General features: G+C 40.5%; 1 protein-coding gene across 1 annotated transcript; it reads left to right on the top strand.

Annotated features, from left to right (window-relative positions):
• Positions 1-4,731: 4,731 nt before the first annotated feature.
• use1 (unconventional SNARE in the ER 1 homolog (S. cerevisiae)) lies at positions 4,732-13,344 on the top strand. The gene is made up of 8 exons (XM_033622815.2): positions 4,732-4,882; positions 6,966-7,015; positions 7,115-7,193; positions 7,447-7,599; positions 7,915-7,930; positions 8,076-8,106; positions 8,393-8,555; positions 10,404-13,344. Exons 1-8 carry the CDS (start codon positions 4,784-4,786, stop codon positions 10,584-10,586), a joined length of 774 nt encoding a protein of 257 aa, XP_033478706.1. The 5' UTR covers positions 4,732-4,783; the 3' UTR covers positions 10,587-13,344.
• Positions 13,345-20,119: the final 6,775 nt, after the last annotated feature.

A 20,119-nucleotide genomic window follows, 5' to 3' on the forward strand; every position in this document is an offset into this window, starting at 1 on the left:
GTTGGGACGGAGGCTGTGTTCTCTGTAGCCTCATAATGACGGACCTGCAATTTTGTTTTCTTGCTCCTGTTTTTTTTTTTTTTTTTTTAAACACATTTGTGCTAATTCAAGGAGATATTTCAGGTTCCAGCTGCACTTTTCATTTCTAAGTTCTCCTAATGAGCGAAACACGCTCACTGTAACGTTAGCTAGTGCCTTGGTGTGTACAGTAAGTTGATAAAGATCTCATTTCTCATGTCATGTCATGGACAGTGCTTGCAGAGGGCGGGAGGGAGGGTTATTTGGGATACAGTGAGGGTACCTTTGTCTATTGTGACTCTGTGTTTATTGTACTGAACCGACACAAGACATGTTTGAAACAAGGACCTAAAGGTGCACATTGTGACTGTTGCACAGGTGCCTCGTCACAACAGCCTCTTTTCGACCTACCGCACAACAAATGCCAGATATAGGAAGTCATTGCCTCACAAAGGGAAATGGGAGCAGCACACGCCACTTTTTTCCTTTGAAACAACAAAAAACACAAACCCAGCCATGATGCAACAAGCCGTGCCACGATGTCTTCAAAGCTCCAAGTCCTTGAACTCACCTTACCCCCTTTTTTTTTTCGCTCGAACGAACTTCACTCAGCTGCCATTCAGAGTAAACAGTCCCATGATGAGCAGGTTCTGCTGAAGCACAGCTCTAGCCAACTTTGTATGAAATGTAATACTAATGTTCCTCTCTGACTGCTGTTGAATGATGTCTGTTAGTTTGTCTGGATTATGAGGAAGATGTTCTGATGTGTAGTGTGTAACAGAGAGTGTGTGGTTGGGACTGAATGACGTGAACTGTAATGGTTATTTAGTATTAACATGACAATACAGAACATGATGCTTGTTACGTCTGCTGCTGTGTGTTTGTGACCTCTCCATACATTTGTCTCTTCTAACAAGAGTTAACAGACTCATTTACCCCATGGACAACAATATTTTGAAAAGAACTGTGAATGAAGTTAGCAACACAGTCACAAATTAAGTAGAAATATAAATCTGGAGTTCTGTGGATGGTTTGAGAGCATTGTCTTAGACGTTGCTCCAAAATCTTCCATTGGTGTGAAACTGGGTTGAGATCTGTTGATTTTAACATCCCTGAAGCCTGTTTGTACTAAGTGATGCTCAAATCTTATAAAATCACATGCAGCACCATACTGTCTTTCTGCAGGCAGAGTCGTACAAGACAATTTTGAAATTGTATAATAACTTGAATTAAGTTCTTGAAAATATCTGTGATTTGAACAACCTGGTGAAGAATAGAGGAGGCAAAGGAAACTATATGGTGATTTTCACGCACAAGGGGAAAAGATGCACCTTAAACATTTGGAGTACAATGTGGAACATCCAGAAGACCCTCCAGGATCATCAGGTACGTCCTAATATTAGTATGAGTCGTGTTCTGCCCCTAACTTAAGTGATGTCACATGACATTTTTAATAAAGCTCCTTCAGAGCCACAGAAGACACACAGTTGTTCACACTGTGCTGTTCTCCCTGTGACTAGTAAACTGACACTGATATGTAAAATTAGTTGAGTGCCCCTCTAAATATTGTGTTGAACCTACTCTCATCTCATTTAAAGTTTACAATACTCCAAATTATACTTTGCTGGCAAGTGGGTCAGAAAAATGTGCATACCACACACTTTTTCCTTTTTTATCTAGGGTGAGATCCCTCACATTTTGTGTAACTGAGATTGAATAAAGTGAGGTTATAAACAGCAGGAATGGCTCCACAAAATAAAACCTATGTAAAGTTTTAAACTGTATCAAACAGTGCCTGACTTAAAGGAACAAATGATAATGTATTTCAGACCTTTGATCCAGATGTCCTCTATTTTTATCCCAGTCCTTTTTTACACAGTTAATATTTACTCACCCACGGTCTAGCAATATATGGTAAATATGATACCACTGTACGGTCTCTCAGACACTGGTTAAGCTTGTCTGGTGTTGCACTCTTATTTGTTATATCACAAATAATAACACAAATCTCATCCTTAAAGGTTTGGTGGCTTCTGCAAATAACAAGGGAGAGTGACCTTCATTTACATTCATGCAAATAACAGTGTGAATCTTATTAAAAGGTTCAAAAAGGTTCTTTTGAAAGGCAATGTTACAGATTACTAATTACCATGTTTAATTTGTAATTTAATCACTTCTTCAAAGTAATGTAACGTATTACATTCGATTCCTTTTCTAACAAATGTTTTAAACTAGTCAATAAAACTGAAAAATATCAGGAAATAGTCTGTGCCAAAAGAGGGAATTCCTGCATAGTGAAAAAATGCAAAGCAACAGAGTGCATATTAGCATTATTAACATTTTGATAAGTGACTGTACTTTGAGTACATTTTTTTTTTCTCAGTAACTGTAACTGATTGCAGTTAAATTATTTTGTAATTTAATCACTGTAACTGGTTACATGTAACTAGTCACTCCACAACACTTCTTTTCCCCCCAACAGTTTATAATGGGTTTTTGTTATATGCATAATGTAATCATTTATTAACTTTAAGATCTTAATAGCTTTTGTTCTTAACATTAGATAATTTGATACTATATTGTTGAAAATCACCACTTATCACCATAAATCACTATTTATTTTTATGAATATGGGATTTGTCAAAATTAATAGTATTGTAGGGTATACAGGTTATTTCCAGTCTTATCTTGACTCAAATACAGTCTATGCTCAAATATAGCAATACATCAAACACATTTATGGCAACCTTAATCTTAAGTTTCTTTTTTATACATCAATTCAAAACAGTCTGATGTATATACAGAGAAAAATAAAATAAAAATGAATAAAATACTTTTTCCAGTCGACAGAAATCACACTGATAACCCATATTCAGCTTGAATCTTTAAATCACAACCTTCACCTTGTAAATTCTATGTGATATCTTGAAAGACACCTTATTAAGCCTCCACGCTGTTTAACGCATAGACATATGTACATAGACGCTGCATTGACTGCCGCTGCCTATTGGAGCCGACGTCCTCGCCGGCCGCCATCTTGGATGGGTCTCGCTTCGCCTCCACAGTGCATTCACTTCTATTGAGGAAGGAGCTGGATGCACAAGTAAAATAGAATAACTCACTGAATTTTCAACTGATTTTCGCGCGGTTTGGTTTGTTACAAACGGCACACATGTAGTTATGATACAGGATGCTTTCTTACATTAAAAATGCGGGATTTCATGCTTTAATACTTTCTGCAGATAGCAACAGCATGTTATTTAGATCACAACACAGTTCTTTTATTCACCTCAACCCCAGAGTGGGATATATATATATATATATATATATATATATATATATATATATATATATATATATATATACACAGTATTTATATACTGTATAAACACCATATACACAATACAAAACACAGTATAGCATATTATGTATAGCATAATATGTAGATCTGAGGTTTGCTCAAACTGTCAGATCCTTTAAATCAGGGCTAAAAACACTATTGTTTACTGAAGCGTACTCTTAGATTAAATACTTACCTGCTGTATTCTGCTGCCCGTACTTTTTGACTACACACTGCTGATTTATGCCTTTTATTATTTTACTTCTTTTCTTATCCTGACGGTTCAATGTATTGAGCCTGTTTTTATTTTATGTTACTGTATTTTATTATTATCACTATCATTCTCAATTTCTATTTCCCTTTTCAATCGACTGTTTTTATTGTTTTAAATTGTGTCTTGTTGCTTTTAATGTCTCTGTAAAGCACTTTGAATTACCTTGTGTTGAAGTGTGCTATACAAATAAACTTGCCTTGCCTTGCCTTGCCTTGCCTAGCACACCTTTGTGCACATATTCACTTTTCCACCAGCTGTGCTGCAAATATCCCTCATCCTTCTGTATCTTTTTTCAAATTATCTTGACCACAGTCCCATTTTCATAGTTATAATACCAATACCAAAATTAATTTCAGTGTTTATGTAAATACTGAAAATGTTTTTTACTACTTTTGAGGGATCACAGCAGTCAGTGTAATAAGAATAACTTTACTAATCCCCGAAAAGAAAATTTCAAAGAAGTCTGTAAGATCATCTATTTAACAAAGAATTATTAAGTCTGATGGCTGTGGGTATAAAAGAGAGTGGGTGTGTGTGAGAAATAAACTCAATCAACAATAGAGCTTTTTCTTTATTAAAATATATTAATAAATTTATTAATATGCTATACTAGTATATTGTGTTTATACAGTGTATATATATGTGTGTGTATATCTATATCTATCTATAGCCTATAGGCTATACATATATATATATATATATATATATATATATATATATATATATATATATATATATCCATCCCACTCTGAGGTTGAGGTGAATAAAATAACTGTGATGTGATCTAAATAACATGCTGTTGCTATCTGCAGAAAGTATTAAAGCATGAAATCCCGCATTTTTAATGTACGAAAGCATCCTGTATCATAACTATATGTGTGCCGTTTGTAACAAACCAAACCGCGTAAAAATCAGTTGAAAATTCAGTGAGTTATTCTATTTTACTTGTGCATACAGCTCCTTCCTCAATAGAAGTGAATGCACTGTGGAGGCGAAGCGAGACCCATCCAAGATGGCGGCCGGCGAGGACGCGCTCAGGCAGTCGATGCGGCGTCTATGTATATATGTCTATGGTTTAACGTGTCTCTCCGCCTACGTCATCTCTGAGCTGTTTGACGTCATATTGCTGCGACCGTGTGTCAGCTTCAGACATGGCTTCGAGATTAGAAATAAATTTTATCAGATTACTGTCCCGCTGTGAATCTATAGCGTCGGAGAAACGTGGAGAGACTGAATGGAGGTTGGAGAAGGTGAGACGATGTTGACCGGAAGTGACTGTTACCGTCCGGTGCTGTTTTCAGTGACCTTCATCAGCTGCAGTTAGCATGACTATTGTTGTTGTTAGCCGTTAGCCGCTCAGGCTGTTAGCCACGTCGTCAATGAAATCACTCACAGAGGAGGCTGTTGTCAGGTTTTACCTCTCACTGGTGTTTTCTGCTCACACACGTCACATTAAACACTTTTAACTAGCGGTACAATTTATCTGTAGACTATTTGCTAACCTTTTTCCAAGCTAGCTTGTTGTATTAATGACAGCTAACAGTGACGTTAATGCTGCACCTGAACGGCAAACCACATTTTAACACCTACAGCTGAACCAGGATCTCAACCACAGCTACAACTGTATATTCACACCTTTACACTAAGTTTCCAGTTTATTAGATACAGATAGCTGTCACAGTTGTATAATTCAACTTTCCTGCAATTAATCCTACCTACCACAAAGCTTATCATGTTCCTTTTATGCTGTGTTAAGAGGTTTTGATTTAACTTTATGGTCATTTTGCAGGATGTAGTTTATGGTGCTGTTGAGCTGTGTTTCTTTTGTCCATCACATTTTTATATCAATGAGATTGGACTAAATATTAGAATTCAACAAACTGCAGCCTCCAGGATGATCATTAAATTGAATCAATACCTCTCAAATGCAGGACTGTTGTATTAGACTGCATTAGTTTTGGCTAAGTGTGCCTAATAAACAGCTTGTATATACACTGATCAGTCAACACATTAAAGCCACTGATAGGTAACTTTAATCATGTTGTTACGATGTAAAGCTCTGTTGGGCTACCTCTGGGTCCTTGGCATTCATTTAGATCACACTTAACATGCTTTACCACCCAAACATTATTGCAAACTAAGTGCACCCCCTTGTAGCGACGGCACTCCCCAGTGGCAATGGTCCCCCCTAGCGGGACAGTGTGCCACACCAAACTATATAATTTGCCAAGGAATGTTCTGAAGAATGTGATAAAGAGCTCAAGGTGTTGACTTCGCCTCCAAATTCCCCAGATCCCAATATGATTGAACATCTGTGCGACATGCCGGTACCCCACCTCGCAACCTACAGGAGTCCACTCTCAATGCCCTGGTGCCAAACACTACAGGACCCCGGAGGTTCTGTGTCCATGCCTTCATAGGTCAGAGCCAAGTCTGATTCACAGTTGGGCCTCTGACCTGTCAAGGCATGGATGCAGGTCCTCTGGGGTACCGCCATGTCCCACAGATGCTCCATCGTATTGGCATTTGGGAAAGTTGGAGGCCCGGTCGATGCCTTGAGCTTTGAGTTCATTTTTCTCGGGCCATTACTGAGCAGTTTTATGGTGTGGCATGGGGCAGTGTGCTGCTGGGGGACCACTGCCATCGGGGAGTGCCGATGCCACAAGGGGGTGCACCTGGTTTGCAGCAGTGTTTGGATAGATGGAGCGTGTCGACTGATATCCACATGAATACCTGGAACCAAGGTTTCCCAGCAGAACTTTGCATTGTAACGAGATGATCAATGTTATTCACTTCACCTGTTGTCACTGGTTTTAATGTTTTAGGTCATTGGTGTATACTTGCCTTGTTTGAAATATCTGACGGCCTTGGCACGTTCTTTAGTTGTAATTTATACACAGATTCTTACCATAATCTTGAGATCATTAATGTATTGTCCTGAAGGCTGTCGTTGGATCAGAGATAGTGAGAATGAACACCCTCAGTCCCTTTAAGTCTGCTGTTTTATCTGGTTTATCAATGTTAGATAAACATTAGTGAAGTCAAATGCCACTGTGATGTTCATCCCAGTGAACTGCTGCATTTCCAGGTTAAATAATGTGTTTGTTAATAAATTTAAAGTGGCTAACATTCACACTTAACCTCTGGATGGATGTTTTAATAAGAACAGTGGGTTTAGGTATTTAGTGTCGCCTTGTCTTTGCTTTCTAATACAAAAAAAGCTGCAAAAGACTGAGGCACAGCAGAGTGTGCACAGCTTGGCATCTCTGAAGTTCATGTCTGCTTCAAACTATATAATATTTACAGTCACTGTCTGTGTGTTGTCTCCTTTAGTATGTTGGTGCCCTGGAGGAGATGTTGGTGGCTCTGAGGAAGAGCCTGAGGTAACATCTCTCTTAACCTCTCATGTATCTTAATTTGTTTTTTATTATTATTACTATTGCTGATTTGTAACACATAAGTAAATACATCTTTTTCTCCAGCAAACCCACAGCAGAAATCCTGACTGAATATACAAGAAAAGTAGATTTTCTGAAAGGACTTCTTGAGGCAGAGAAACTGGTCAGTGGCAGTATTTTACAAATCCAACACTTTCATGATCATTGTCATTTTCTATATTATGCACAGAATGTGTTATTGTCACGTTAACATTTATGGCAGTGTTATAAATAGTACTTCATCCTCTGTGTTCCTTATTTGTTATCTGAACTGGACATCCTAAATACCTAAAAACATGAAACTATTGGCTCCTGTTTCTTGAGTTTTTCTCCTGTTCAGTTTTCTGACCTCTTCCCTCCTCTGTGCTCGCTGACAGTCTTCACCAACAGAAAAAGCTTTAGCCAATCAGTTCCTCGCCCCCGGACGAACACCCACGATAGCCAATGAGAGGATGCCTGCCTCTAAAACTGTCCACATGCAGACGAAGGCCCGTTGTACAGGAGAGATGAGAGACGAGCTGCTCGGCACGGTAAGATGAGATTTACACAGTTGAGCTTAAATATCTTGAGATTTACACACTGTAGAAGTAAAAACTGATCGATGACATCTGCATTGTTTTGCTCACTACTAGCCAGCAGTTCATTTACAGTTGGTTTACCATGTAAAATCTGTACATTTGAGACTGTACTTTAGCTTTAAACTAGTGTTGTCAGTTAGTTATATTCTGTTTTCATGCCTTAATTGCTAAAGTCTGGCTTTCCAAATGAAATATTTTCAAATTTGGTTGGAAAAACTACATTTAAAAATACTTTGGGCCACACACTCTATGTTTGTGTCATTGCAGGGGTTGTCAGGCAAAGGTAAGATTTTTTTTTTTTTCATTCAAAGTTTTAAAGTCATCTTAAATTCAGTATTTTGACTGAGAAATGACATCACATATTTAAACAAGCTCCTCTCCTGGTAGTGATATTTTAGAATGATGACGTTTTCCTTTCCTCTCTACAGGCACGTCAGAAACAGACTTGCGAAACAGAAGGTAATGCTGCTCGTATTATTTCTTGTCACAAAGAACTAATGCCCATTATACTGCATTTATTTACATATAAGACTAACATCCAGTGATTGTGTCTGAAAAGTTCAGGCTCATTCCCAGTTTGTTAAATCATGAATGTGTCTCACAGTATCATTTTAGTTCGTCTATGTCTGTGCACACTCTCACTCCTCACTGCTAAATGCTTGTAGTAGGAACTTTGATCCGTGTATGTATTGACTGTGCCTGCAGTAAAATAAAAATGCTAACCCAGCTGTGCGGCCTTGTGCAGAGGTCTTCCTCTGGATGAGCGTCAGTCAGCTGCAGAGCTGGAGGCCGTCCTGCAGCACCACCACAACCTGCAGGAGAAACTTGCTGATGACATGCTCAACCTGGCCCGAAACTTGAAGAACAACACTCTGGCAGCGCAGAACATCATCAAACAGGACAACCAGGTAATTGGACACACACGTGCAAGAATTACCGTGTTTGTCACACTGTATAAGATCAGGGTTACTAAGGTGTGAAATATTAGGGATGCACGATATTGGATTTTTTGCAGATATCCGATACGGCGATATGTAACAACTCATTTGGTAGATAGCCGATACTGATATTGATATATCCACTTTTTCCCCACCCAATTTTAGTCTCTTCTGTAGTGGAATTAACATCATACTATGCATGCATATTCTTACCATGATGGCTCATCAGGAGATGGAGACATGACATACAATACTTTTAAATGAATTCATTGTTCAAATTAAGAAAAAGCATGTTGGCCGATTCTGATGATGTGCTGATATCGTGCATCCATATAAAATATGTATTTGCCAAGACTACATTTCACCAGACAAAATTATGATTAAACAAAACTTTAATTCAGTAATATGTCAGCCTGTCTGTTTCTCGCAGCAGTTTTTTGTAGACCCATGTTTTACAGAGACGATCAGAGATTAAATTTGTTTGTAGGAATTTGATCTATGGCTGCTGAGTGTAACAGGAAGCAAATAAGGAACTAGTTTGATACACATCGTTCTGCATTTATACGCCTGGCTGACTGTGTATATGGTGGTCAGGAGCAAATACTGTAATGTCAAAGATGGTATCGTGCAGTGTTTCCTCTAGAATAGAGTTGTTGCAGTGAAGTAAAAAGAATTCTTGATTTATTTATCTATTGTGTGTGTGTGTGTGTGTGTGTGTGTGTGTGTGTGTGTGTGTGCTGGCAAGGTGCGCCCTTCCAGGAGGTTTCTATGTGTCTGCCAGCACCGGGAGGGTGTTTCAAGATTTAGGAACATATGCTTTTACTGAACAAAAAAAGTTGTATTACCAAACAGTATTAATCTACTTAAACGTATTGACATTTTCAATGATAATAACTGACATTTATGATGGCTCTATAAGGGAATCCTATTCAAATAATATGTAACATTAATATCTATGTGAGGGAATTTTTCTGTTATCATTGAGATTGACAGCTTTAATGGATTATAGAGGCCCTTAAGCAAAGTGAGGCCCGCCTCCAGGAAGAAGAAAATAGTCGGTGCATGTTACCTTTGCGAATTCCTATCAAATGATTGCATACGCTAAAACATTACTGCGCAGTAGTCACGTGAAGTTGCTGGACTGTTTATAATCCTGAATCCGTGATCAGCATTGCGTGCGTCATGGTTGACATCTACCCAGTTGTTGTTTCTTACAATCATGTGCTGACAGTATCAGGTAAGCACAAAGTTTGTTGCTTATATGCTTCACTCACAGGGGTGTGAATTGATGTGAATAAGGAGCGTCCGTAGTACAAAATGGTGTAACGTTAAAGAGATGCATATGGGGGAAACACTGTGGTGTTAAAAAGTGGCAGGCAACTGTTAGTGATTGAGGCGAGCTGGGTCGGATGAGTGTTGAGCAATATTAGGGTCTATTGATAACTCATTAACAGTGTATTGTCTTGTAAATATTTGGTTTATCGTGCAGCTCTGTCAGACTTAACCTTTAACATTTGTGCCAGTATGTTTTTATGTGTCAGATATTTTCATTTTCTGTGAGATGTGGTGTTTTTACATACAGTAGCTGCCTTTTGGAAGTTATTAAGTTTCATTTTGCGATTCTGTTCCACAAACATTTTCTCTTTCTGACGCCACACGTCTCAGCTGATTCTGTTCACAAGTGGGCAATACAAGACGAATAACAACCAACCTATGAACGTCTATAGTCTCTGAATAAGACACCGGCGTTGTAGGTTTGTGTGCTCAACATTTATCTTGTTGTTCACCTGATGAGTTGTTTCCTCCTCTCCCTCCCAGACTCTGAGCCAATCCATGCGTCAGGCCGACATGAACTTCGAGAAGCTGAAGACGGAGTCGGAGCGGCTGGAGCAGCACACCAAGAAGTCTGTCAACTGGCTGCTGTGGCTGATGCTCATCCTGGTCTCCTTCACCTTCATCAGCATGATCCTCTTCATCAGAATCTTCCCCAGACTCCGATGATGACCGTGCACATTCCCGAACTCTTTTAGTCCTTCATCCTCCTGTGTTTACAAAGCAATCTCTACATAGGCCTCATAGATCTACACAGCTCGTCTGTACGCGTGATACAGATCCGTAGCGGTCAGAACCAAAACGACTCGGCTTGATGAACCGAAACATTTGCACTTTTGAAACAGAAATGCTTCCTTTAAACAGGCCGGTGGAAGTTTAAAATGTGGTTTGCAGCATCAGTATTCCTTTTTTAAGCAGGACAGAACATGACTGGAGGTGAAGAGCTTCTTGTTGGAGGTTAGTTTGCGAGCAGCAACATAGTCTTAATACCCAGACAGCAGGGACTGAGCCTTAATTATTTTAATCCCTCATCAGGGAGGCTACGAGCCATTCATACGTGTCTTCTTTCTCAGTGGGACTTAAGTCAAAAATCAGCTTGTAGAACTTTTTTTTCGCAGTGCATACATCTTGAAGAGTTCACGAACCGTCCACTGTATACACCACGGTTTCAGCACTATGTTGAGTTGATCCAAGACCCCAAAAAACTGACTTAAAAACAGCTGTGATGTGCTTAAACTTGGTGACACTTTAACTGCCCCTGTTTAGCATTTATAAGCACTATATAAGGCTGCAGTCACACTGCAGGGATTAATGCTTGACTCTGATTATTGCCCTAGATCTGATCTTCCTGCCAAGGCTGTTCTTTGAAGTGATCCATATCTGACATAAGTGTGAACAGGTCTCTGCCTTGAAACGCCTCACATGCAAACAGTAATGTCACACACATGCACGTTGGAACAACAACAAACGTCACATTTGGGGAAAAAACTGAATGACATAGTAGTGCATGCTTCATCTCCTGAATAAAGCCCATAGTAGGAAGGTCTGATGATGTCATTCTGCATGATAATTAGCCATGTAAGTGCTTCTGTTTGGGAGAGTGTGTGGCGTGTTTTTGGAGTAGGGTTTCATGGAAGAACAGTTCCTCCAAAACTTTAGGATGTCCAGGGCTACATTCCAGTATCCATGTCAGCACCTCGTGACACCACTGTCATGGCATGTAGGTAAACTGTCCCCGTCAGAGAGCATCTAGCTGTGGAGTTCTCTCGACTGGTGACTGGGGCAGCCTTAAGCAGTAGCGGTATAGCCACAGCAGCCCTGTGTAGTTTCAACAGACCACTCCGACACTGTATTGTGAGTGATCTGCACCTGCACAGTGATGTATGTTATTGAAAAACCACAGCTGTATGGAAAAAATGATCGTTCTGACATTGGTCGCATGGCCATTGGTTCAGATATGTATCAGATTTAGGACTACATATGAAAGTGGCCCTGATCTGATTGGGAATAAATTGGATTTCTATGTCCACACGGCTGAGAAAAAGTCAGATCTGTGTCACATAAGAGCAAAAAAATAGATTTGGGCCACATTTGGTTGTATTGTGAACGTATCCTAAACATTTAATAAACGGTTCATAGCACTATAATGTTGTAAGCACCTATATTGTCTATAATTCTTCAGCTATGAAAACTCATGTTCTTAATTATTAAATCCGTCTGAGACCCTGCCTTTTTGGGTTTACTGGACCGTATACTTATTTCTGCTTAACTTAGACCTGTTGTCCTCGTTCGTGGACACTTATTTGTTCACACTAATCCATGTAAAAACAAGATGGCAGCCATCTCTGCTAAGCTGTCAACAGCCGACCCTGCCACAAAAGTGGACAAGGTCCAAAACCTGATCAGATTTTAATGGTTCAAACTTGTTTAATTATGATTAATAACTGTTGTAGTTTGATATGCTGTACAATAGCAACAGTAACAAGGTGAGAAGCTGCTTATAAAGCACTTGTTTGAGGACGTTGGGACTTAATTGTTGTTTCGTTTGAGGATTTTGGGACTATATTATCAGGTCCTACTAATCCAAGATAGCTAGGAGGAATTAAAAATGCATACCAAATAAATGTTCGGATATTTATTATCAGTCATGATCTGTTTATAGAGCAGCCTCCACTCATCATCAGGAGGAGTTATATTTGTCGAACAATACATTAATGAACACTTAAATCCGTAACGATGACATTATAGCGTCCTATGAACCAGTTATTAAATGTTTGCATATAAATGATAAACAAGGGGTTAAAGTAAAGTGTTTCACTAAATTGGAATATTATATCAAGTTTTAGAGGCATTCACTGTGAAGAGGTTTAAAGTTTCGTTTTGTTTGTATTTGTTAAATGTTCTTTAGTTCTCCTCTCATCTTATGTCAAATAATCTCCTCAGTCCTGTTTGTTGTTTATGAGTCTGTACGTGTTTGATTCCATAAATGTCCATCAGTTGATATTTGTATGTTGGTGATGACTGCTGAGGCCGATGATGTTGACAACGTAAGATTTAGCTCTTGTTAAAATGACTGTAATGAATCACACATCATTCACAGCGGCAAATTACAACCACTTTCTGTCATTGTGTTGGCATAATAATCCTGAGTACTGTGTGTGTGTGTGTGTGTGTGTGTTGTGAGAGCTGTGTATGACCTTTCCTCATGAACTAAGATACCAAATTGCACCCTCTGTTGTTGGAAACATCAGATGCAATGACATCATGCGGCCACAGTGTGTCAGTCACATCCTTAATATAAGACCAGATAATGGCCTCCATGACCCTGATGGCCTGATTAACCCTGCTACTCATTTAGCAGTGATCTGACAACTGAAGTATGGCTAAATAAAGGCAGTTGGCCACAGAAAAAGCACACAGCGACCATATGTGACTTCTGGGTGATCTGTGCATTTGTCAGCTTTTGTTCTGACTTCATTCATCCTCATAACATTTGGGGAATCGCTGCTTCAAAGCTGAGTTTTTTTAATGAGAGCAGACGCAGTGAGAAAGCTTCTAAGAGTTTAACATTCCTGCTGTGTTGTCAGTCTGACTGTCGTCTGAGGACTGCGGAGCTGACTAGCTTGTCCAGGCTTGCAGCTCTGCCCCTGGCCCTTCCTCTCTCCCTTCTCCCCGGCTGCTGCCCCTCCTCACGGCTGGCTGGCTGGCTGGCTTGCTGGCTGGCTGGGCCTGGGCCCGGCCTGCCGTGTATTTTAGGATCCCTGGGGGGTATTTTGCCTGCTGGAAGCCGAGGTATGCAGGCCACCAGGAGACCAAATGAGGTTGTGTCACTGCGGAGGATCATCATCCCTCAGTTAAATCACAGCTGTTTGCGCCTCCATTCTCAGGCCTATTGCTCGGGCTGTGTGATCCGCTCTGTGAGGCTGCAGCTACAGAACATGACTTCATCAGCGGTGTGGTTTCTCATGTTCATTATGGCTGTATTATCCCATTAGCTGGAAGAGACTGTTTCGTTTTAGTTTCCTACACAGACTGCAGAGTCTGGGACGTGTTAAGTTCCTCTATTCAGAAAATGCCCCGAGATCTGTGGGGCTCATTAATGACACTTTTAACCTCTGACCCCAGAAACCTGAATGGGTTCCTTCCTGCGCTCTTTTCCCACAGGAACACTCTGAAAATAGTGTCTTCAACACTCGGCACTCTGTGTTTGGAAATTTAGCTGAATCAATTATCGTGTAAGAAGACCTTTTATGAAGCTGTTACAACCAGGGTTAGAAAGTATCTCCAGAGTTAGTAGTGACTTTGATGATCAACATTTGTCATACTAAATATGTGATCAACTTCAGTATCACAGTACCCAACATAGTTAAGACTAGTTACGCAGTTTTTCGTTTCATTTCAATTTCTGTAACCACTTATCCTGTTAGAGGTTGCAGGTGTGCCCAGCTGACATTGAGCGAGAGGCAGGGTACACCCTGGACAGGTCACCAGACTATCACAGACTGACACATAGAGACAGACAACCATTCACATTCACACATGCAGGCAATTTAGAGTCACCAGTTAACCTGCATGTCTTTGGACTGTGGGAGGAAGCCAGAGTACCCACAGAAAACCCACGTTGACACAGGGAGAACATGCAAACTCCATGCAGAACGGCTCCCCATCCCAATTTCGAACCAGGAACTCTCTTGCTTTGAGGTGACGATGCTAACCACTGTACCACCGTACCGCCCTAGCTACACAGCGATGCATCAATAATAAAAATCTAATGATATATCACCCGAACAGGGACCATTCCTCTGTAAAATTGTGACTGAACTTTTACTTTTACCTGAAATGTGCTTTTACACAGTGGTGGAAGACATACTCAGACATTTTCTTAAGTAAAATCAACAGATCTACTTTGTAGAAATACTCTGTTGTCAGAAAAAGTCCTGCATCTAAAATATCAAGTATCAAGTAAAAGTACGAAAGTATTGCCATCAACATATATTTAATTTACTGAAAAGTGAAAATATTCATGTAGAATGTCTCTTTTCAGAATAATAATTATTATATGATTGGATTCTAATTATGATGCATTAGTGTGTTCATCACTTTGATGTTAAAGCTGGTAAATGTGGAGCTTTATATACTGCTGGGTAGTTTAATCTACGTTGACGCTACAATGACATTTAAAGGGGAACTACGCCCATTTTTACAATTCATACATGTTACTCCTGTGGTCAAAGACAGTCCAAAAATATAAGTAAACATGAACATCTCTCAACTCAAATCTAATGTCATAGGGTCTAAGTCTGTAGCTGCTGTTATATGTATATACGTATATGGGTACATTTTTTTGTTCCAAAACTGAGAACACTACAATAAAATAAAGCTCATTTGGGGGAAAAAGAAACACATATTGTCTGTGAAGCAGCTCCAGACTTTTTAATTGATGACATCATGAGTTTGAGACCTCTCTGGTTTGTGGCTTTGAGAGAGAGTCGCTCATGTTCACAGATATTGATTGAACTTTCCCAGGCCATAAAAATAACACACTGGAGTTATTTATGTAGCTGGTGTTCCCCTTTACGTCATAGTTTATTAGTTGATTTATGTTTTCGTGCTGTGGTTAGCATTGTCGCCTCACAGCAAGAGGGTTCCTGGTTCGAACCCGGGTTTGGATTCAAAGCCCTTCTGTGCGGAGTTGCATGTGTCAGTGTGGGTTTTCTCCAGCTTCCTCCCACAGTCCAAAGACACATAGGTTAATTAGTGACTCTAAATTGTCTGCAGGTGTGAATGTGAGCATGAATGGTTGTCTGTCTCTATGTGTCAGCCCTGTGATAGTCTGGTGACCTGTCCAGGGTGTACCCTGCCTCTCGCCCAGTGTCAGCTGGGATAGGCTCCAGCCCCTATTAACAGCTTATTCATACAATCCAGTTTGATGAATAAAACCATTTTTTAATGACCTATTAACACATGTACCTGCAGACTTGATGGCTTATTAGAAAGTGAATGAGTGAGAGGAACATTTAAAAAAGGATAAACAGCAGACAGGGGGATTTTACACAACCTTGGATCTTGAAACCTGTCGTTAAGATGTTAAATTAATCAAAGAATGGTCATTTAGGAGGGAAACAGTTGGTAAACAAGGAATATTGTTTGATATTGTGCTGCTGATATCAGAGCTGGTGTGTGTGTGTGTGTGAGAGAGAGAGTATGTTTTTAATTGGTTTGATCCCTCCAAACAGCAGAGAGCAGAGGAACAAATTGTTAAGCATGAGAGAACTTCTATCCCCTCTCAGCGCAGCGCTGCGCCCGTTAAACACCAACACTCCAGTCTTTTTAATTTAGTTTTTGGCTGCAGCTACAGTGAGGATTTGGGTTGCCTACAGAGATGAAGGAGATTTTCCTTTCATTCTCTTTTTTTCCACGTACTTCCTTGAGGGAGCAAAAGGGTAAAGAGGGCTTTTCTTTTTTCTTTTTTTTGTCTTCCTGCCAAAGTTTTGAATGCGCTGTAACGTTAATGACCTAATGGGAGCGTAAAAGACTGCACTTATTAAGCTCATAATGTGAGTCACTATCTCACACACACATACTCCGATTCATGGGAAACAGAACTGATGTGCTTCTGTCTTTCCTCTCAGTCACTGGGGCATGGTGTGGAATCGCTCAGAATTTATTATTTGCAATCAAATCTCCATGATTCAATAAACTCCTTGATTTTTTTAATTGTGGAGTGGCTGCTTTTATGGTTTAATTTTCCAGTTTTCAGTGCTTAGTTTCCAGTATTTCTCAGATCAGACATCTTGTGTACATCTAGATAAAGGTTAATGAACGGTTAAGACACTGAGGGCAATGATGGAAATAATTTATCTCCCACAGGAAAGTTTTCAATAAACCAAACCAACACTGGTGCAGTTAACCAGAGTAGTTTTACAGTTTGCAGGACACAACTGCACTGGTGTATTTATATTAAAGGTCCAGTGTGTAGATCTTAAACCGTCTTTTTGTGTGTCCCACATGGAAATCATTGACAAAGAGATGGTATTTGATGAGTCTGGAATAAGAGCAGGCTGACAGCCCAGAGCAGACAAATCAAACACTGTCTCTAGATGGGGCCATTTGCATTTTCGAATTCTTACGTCGGCCACTGTAGTTCTCTTACACACTTGGCACATGGAAGAAGCCTCACCTGGTTTCAATCTGCAACATCAACACTAGAGGCCACTGAACCCTATACACTTGTCCTTTAAAACAGTATGTGTTTTTATTTTCTTTGCCATTGTCTTACCAGGAACACAGACAGAGTGTCTTCTAGGTGTTCATTGTTCAGGAGGTTTTTACCAGGAGCTTTATCACTTGCAGAGGTCTCTTCCTCTCCAAAATGAACAGACCAGGTGATTAAGGATGCTTTCACACCTGCCCTGTTTGGTTCAGTTCAGTCAAACTCAAGGTCGTTTGCCCCCTAAGTGCGGTTTGTTTGGGCAGGTGTGAACACAGCAATCACATTTGGGTAACAAAACAACCGAGACCTTCTTGAAGAGGTGGTCTTGGTCTGGTTACAAATGAACTCTGGGGCAGTTCATTTGTGGTGAGAACATTTTCTGACCTCGATCTGAACCAACTGCAGTCACATGACCCATTGTTTGGGTTAAACATGAGCATGTTACAGTCCTGGAGGATTATTAATGTGCACCTCCTCCTGTACTGCCTTAATATGCACATTCAGCACATCCAATGCATCAAAACATTGTTTTCTAGTTGGAGCCACGCCTCGTTTTCAAACTGTATGGTTTGACTAAAATGAGCAATGACAACAATATAGTCCACGATGAGCAGCGCTAAAATCAACCTGCATAGCTGTCCCTCCATTGTGACATTAGAAAGTGTCACATTTATCCTGCAAGTGTACTCTCCTTCAACGTTTTGTTAACTTCCTGGATTTTTCCCACATGGAAATTCTGACCAATCAAGAGCAGCTTTCTCGCACAAGGCATTTTATCTAGTCCGCTTGTAAATGCTGCTGTGAGAACACGAACCAACTCTAGGCAATTATACAACTTGGTAACGTAATGAATCCCTGATTCCGACCAAAGCAAGACAACTCTAGGTGTGAAAGCACCCTAAAATTGGTAAAAACCCTGATTAAAGCAGCTTCATGCTTCTTCGGCGCTGTTTGGCACATTGGAGACAGGCCACTAGCCCAACACCTGTTAATGTGTGCTCACCTTTTTTACTTGGGTAACTTAACATCCAGACGTTCTGGAAGTTTGTATCCACAGTGGTCTCTTCCTCTCCAAAAGAAACGGCGCCGGTGATTTAAATGGTGTTAGTTTTTTTCCAATGCTCTCCTTCTGATGCAGAGGGGCTGTGAACTATGGTGGCCGATGCGAAAACAGCTCCTATCTAGAGCCAGTGTTTGATTTGTCCATTCTGGGCTCCTGTGGAAACATGGCAGTGCAACATGGCGATCTCCTTGAATGAGGACCCGCTTCCTTAGTAGATATAAACAGCTTAATCTGAGGCAAAGAAAACACAACAATTCTTATTTTCAGGTGACTATACACTGAAGAAAACATACTTATTATATTATATTTCTACCAATATGTCCCTCTAAATCCTACACACTGGACCTTAAATTTGAGACTCGTTCAATCACCTCATTTAAAGTAACAATGTGATAGGTTAGTAAAACTTTTTATGCAGACTTGAGTGATGATTTCACTGAGGTCTGTGTCCTCTGATCAGAGCTGCACCATTGTTGATCTCAATCTCTTAATCTCTCTTGTCTGCACAGGTGCTGTGGAAGTTTCTCTGTTTTCATTCTGCCGTTACTGTTTCCCTCAGCGGGACCCACCTCCCCGTGTGTGTGAGACTGTTTCTGTATCTCTGTCTGTGTGATTGTGTTGTGTCTGTGGCTCTTCCTCACTCTAATGAGGGCTCATCTCAAAGCTCTCTCTCACACACACACACACACACGTGTACAGCTGTGTTGTGGCAGCTCTCTGACTGGAGCGTTGAAGCACCTAGAAGGACCACTTTCACCTCTCTCACAGCGACTACTGAGGATCCAGGTTGATTTCTGAGAAAATCCTCCAACAAGTAGATCACAGATAAACCAAGCAGCCATAACAGCACTTCTTTAGCTGTGTGTTAGGTGTGCCTGTACATGTCTGTGTGTTTTCACCTGTGTGTGCATGTATGTTTATTGCACCCCAAAGACCCGAGCCATATGTCATTCTCTGCAGCCCCGTATTGCTCCTCTATTGCTCGCAGCCTAGTGTCAACATGTGGGTTAATGCACTGAACCTTCCAGCCTATTTGTCAGGCAGCGCGGCGCTGAAAGAGTCCCAAGTGAAATAAAAAAACCTCCCTGCTGGTTTCTGCTCAGCTCTTTGATGTATAGAGCTCAGGTAGTGCTGCCGCTGAGAGGCTTAATTTCTTGGTTCTTTGCTCCTTCACCTTTTAGTGATTCAGGATCTCCCAGTGGGCAGGACTCAAGGCCGTGGCTGTTGCTGCTACAGGAGGCTTTGTGGCTTGATACTGAGAGGACAAGCTTCTCAGCCGCTTACATGACCATAAGACCAGGGGTGGAATGTGAGACAATGGGCCCCTGGGCAGAGATAAGCAAAAGGCCCCACCACCTCTTCGACATAGGAGCAACGTCACATTCCATTAAGCTCGAAAGCTGGAAGTCAGAGCTGGAAATGATGTCAAACCCGAGTTGATCACGTTCCAGTAAAGAAGGTTGGAAAACCAGCATGTTGTTAGCAATACCTGTTCTAGTCAGGTTAGCAGTATCAGTTGATAACCACATATCACACTGTATTTTGCGCATGGAGACACCATAGCAACATGTCCATACATAGAAGTTGGACAGTACTGTGTGTACGACTGTTAATGAGACACAAAATAGACATGAATGTTACAGTAAACTGTGTGAGACTACAGCTTTCACTACTGTTGATGAGCAGAGCAGCCATCTTGGATTTTGAGGTCAGAGCTGGCGAGGTTCCTCCAACTTTTTGAGCTGGAAATCCAATTTCAGGGGGCGTTCAAGTTGGAAATTCCAACTGAGAACTTGGAAGTTCCCCAGAAAGCCTATATTTTGTTGTCGTTTGTTGCTCTTTGTAGTTGTTTGGTGTCGTTTTAGGAGGATTCTCTGGTTATTTTGTGTCTCTTTGTGGTCATTTTGTCTCTTCCCGGCCAGCACG

This window comes from Epinephelus lanceolatus, chromosome 6 (assembly GCF_041903045.1).
Source record: "Epinephelus lanceolatus isolate andai-2023 chromosome 6, ASM4190304v1, whole genome shotgun sequence".
NCBI classification, from domain to species: domain Eukaryota; kingdom Metazoa; phylum Chordata; class Actinopteri; order Perciformes; family Serranidae; genus Epinephelus; species Epinephelus lanceolatus.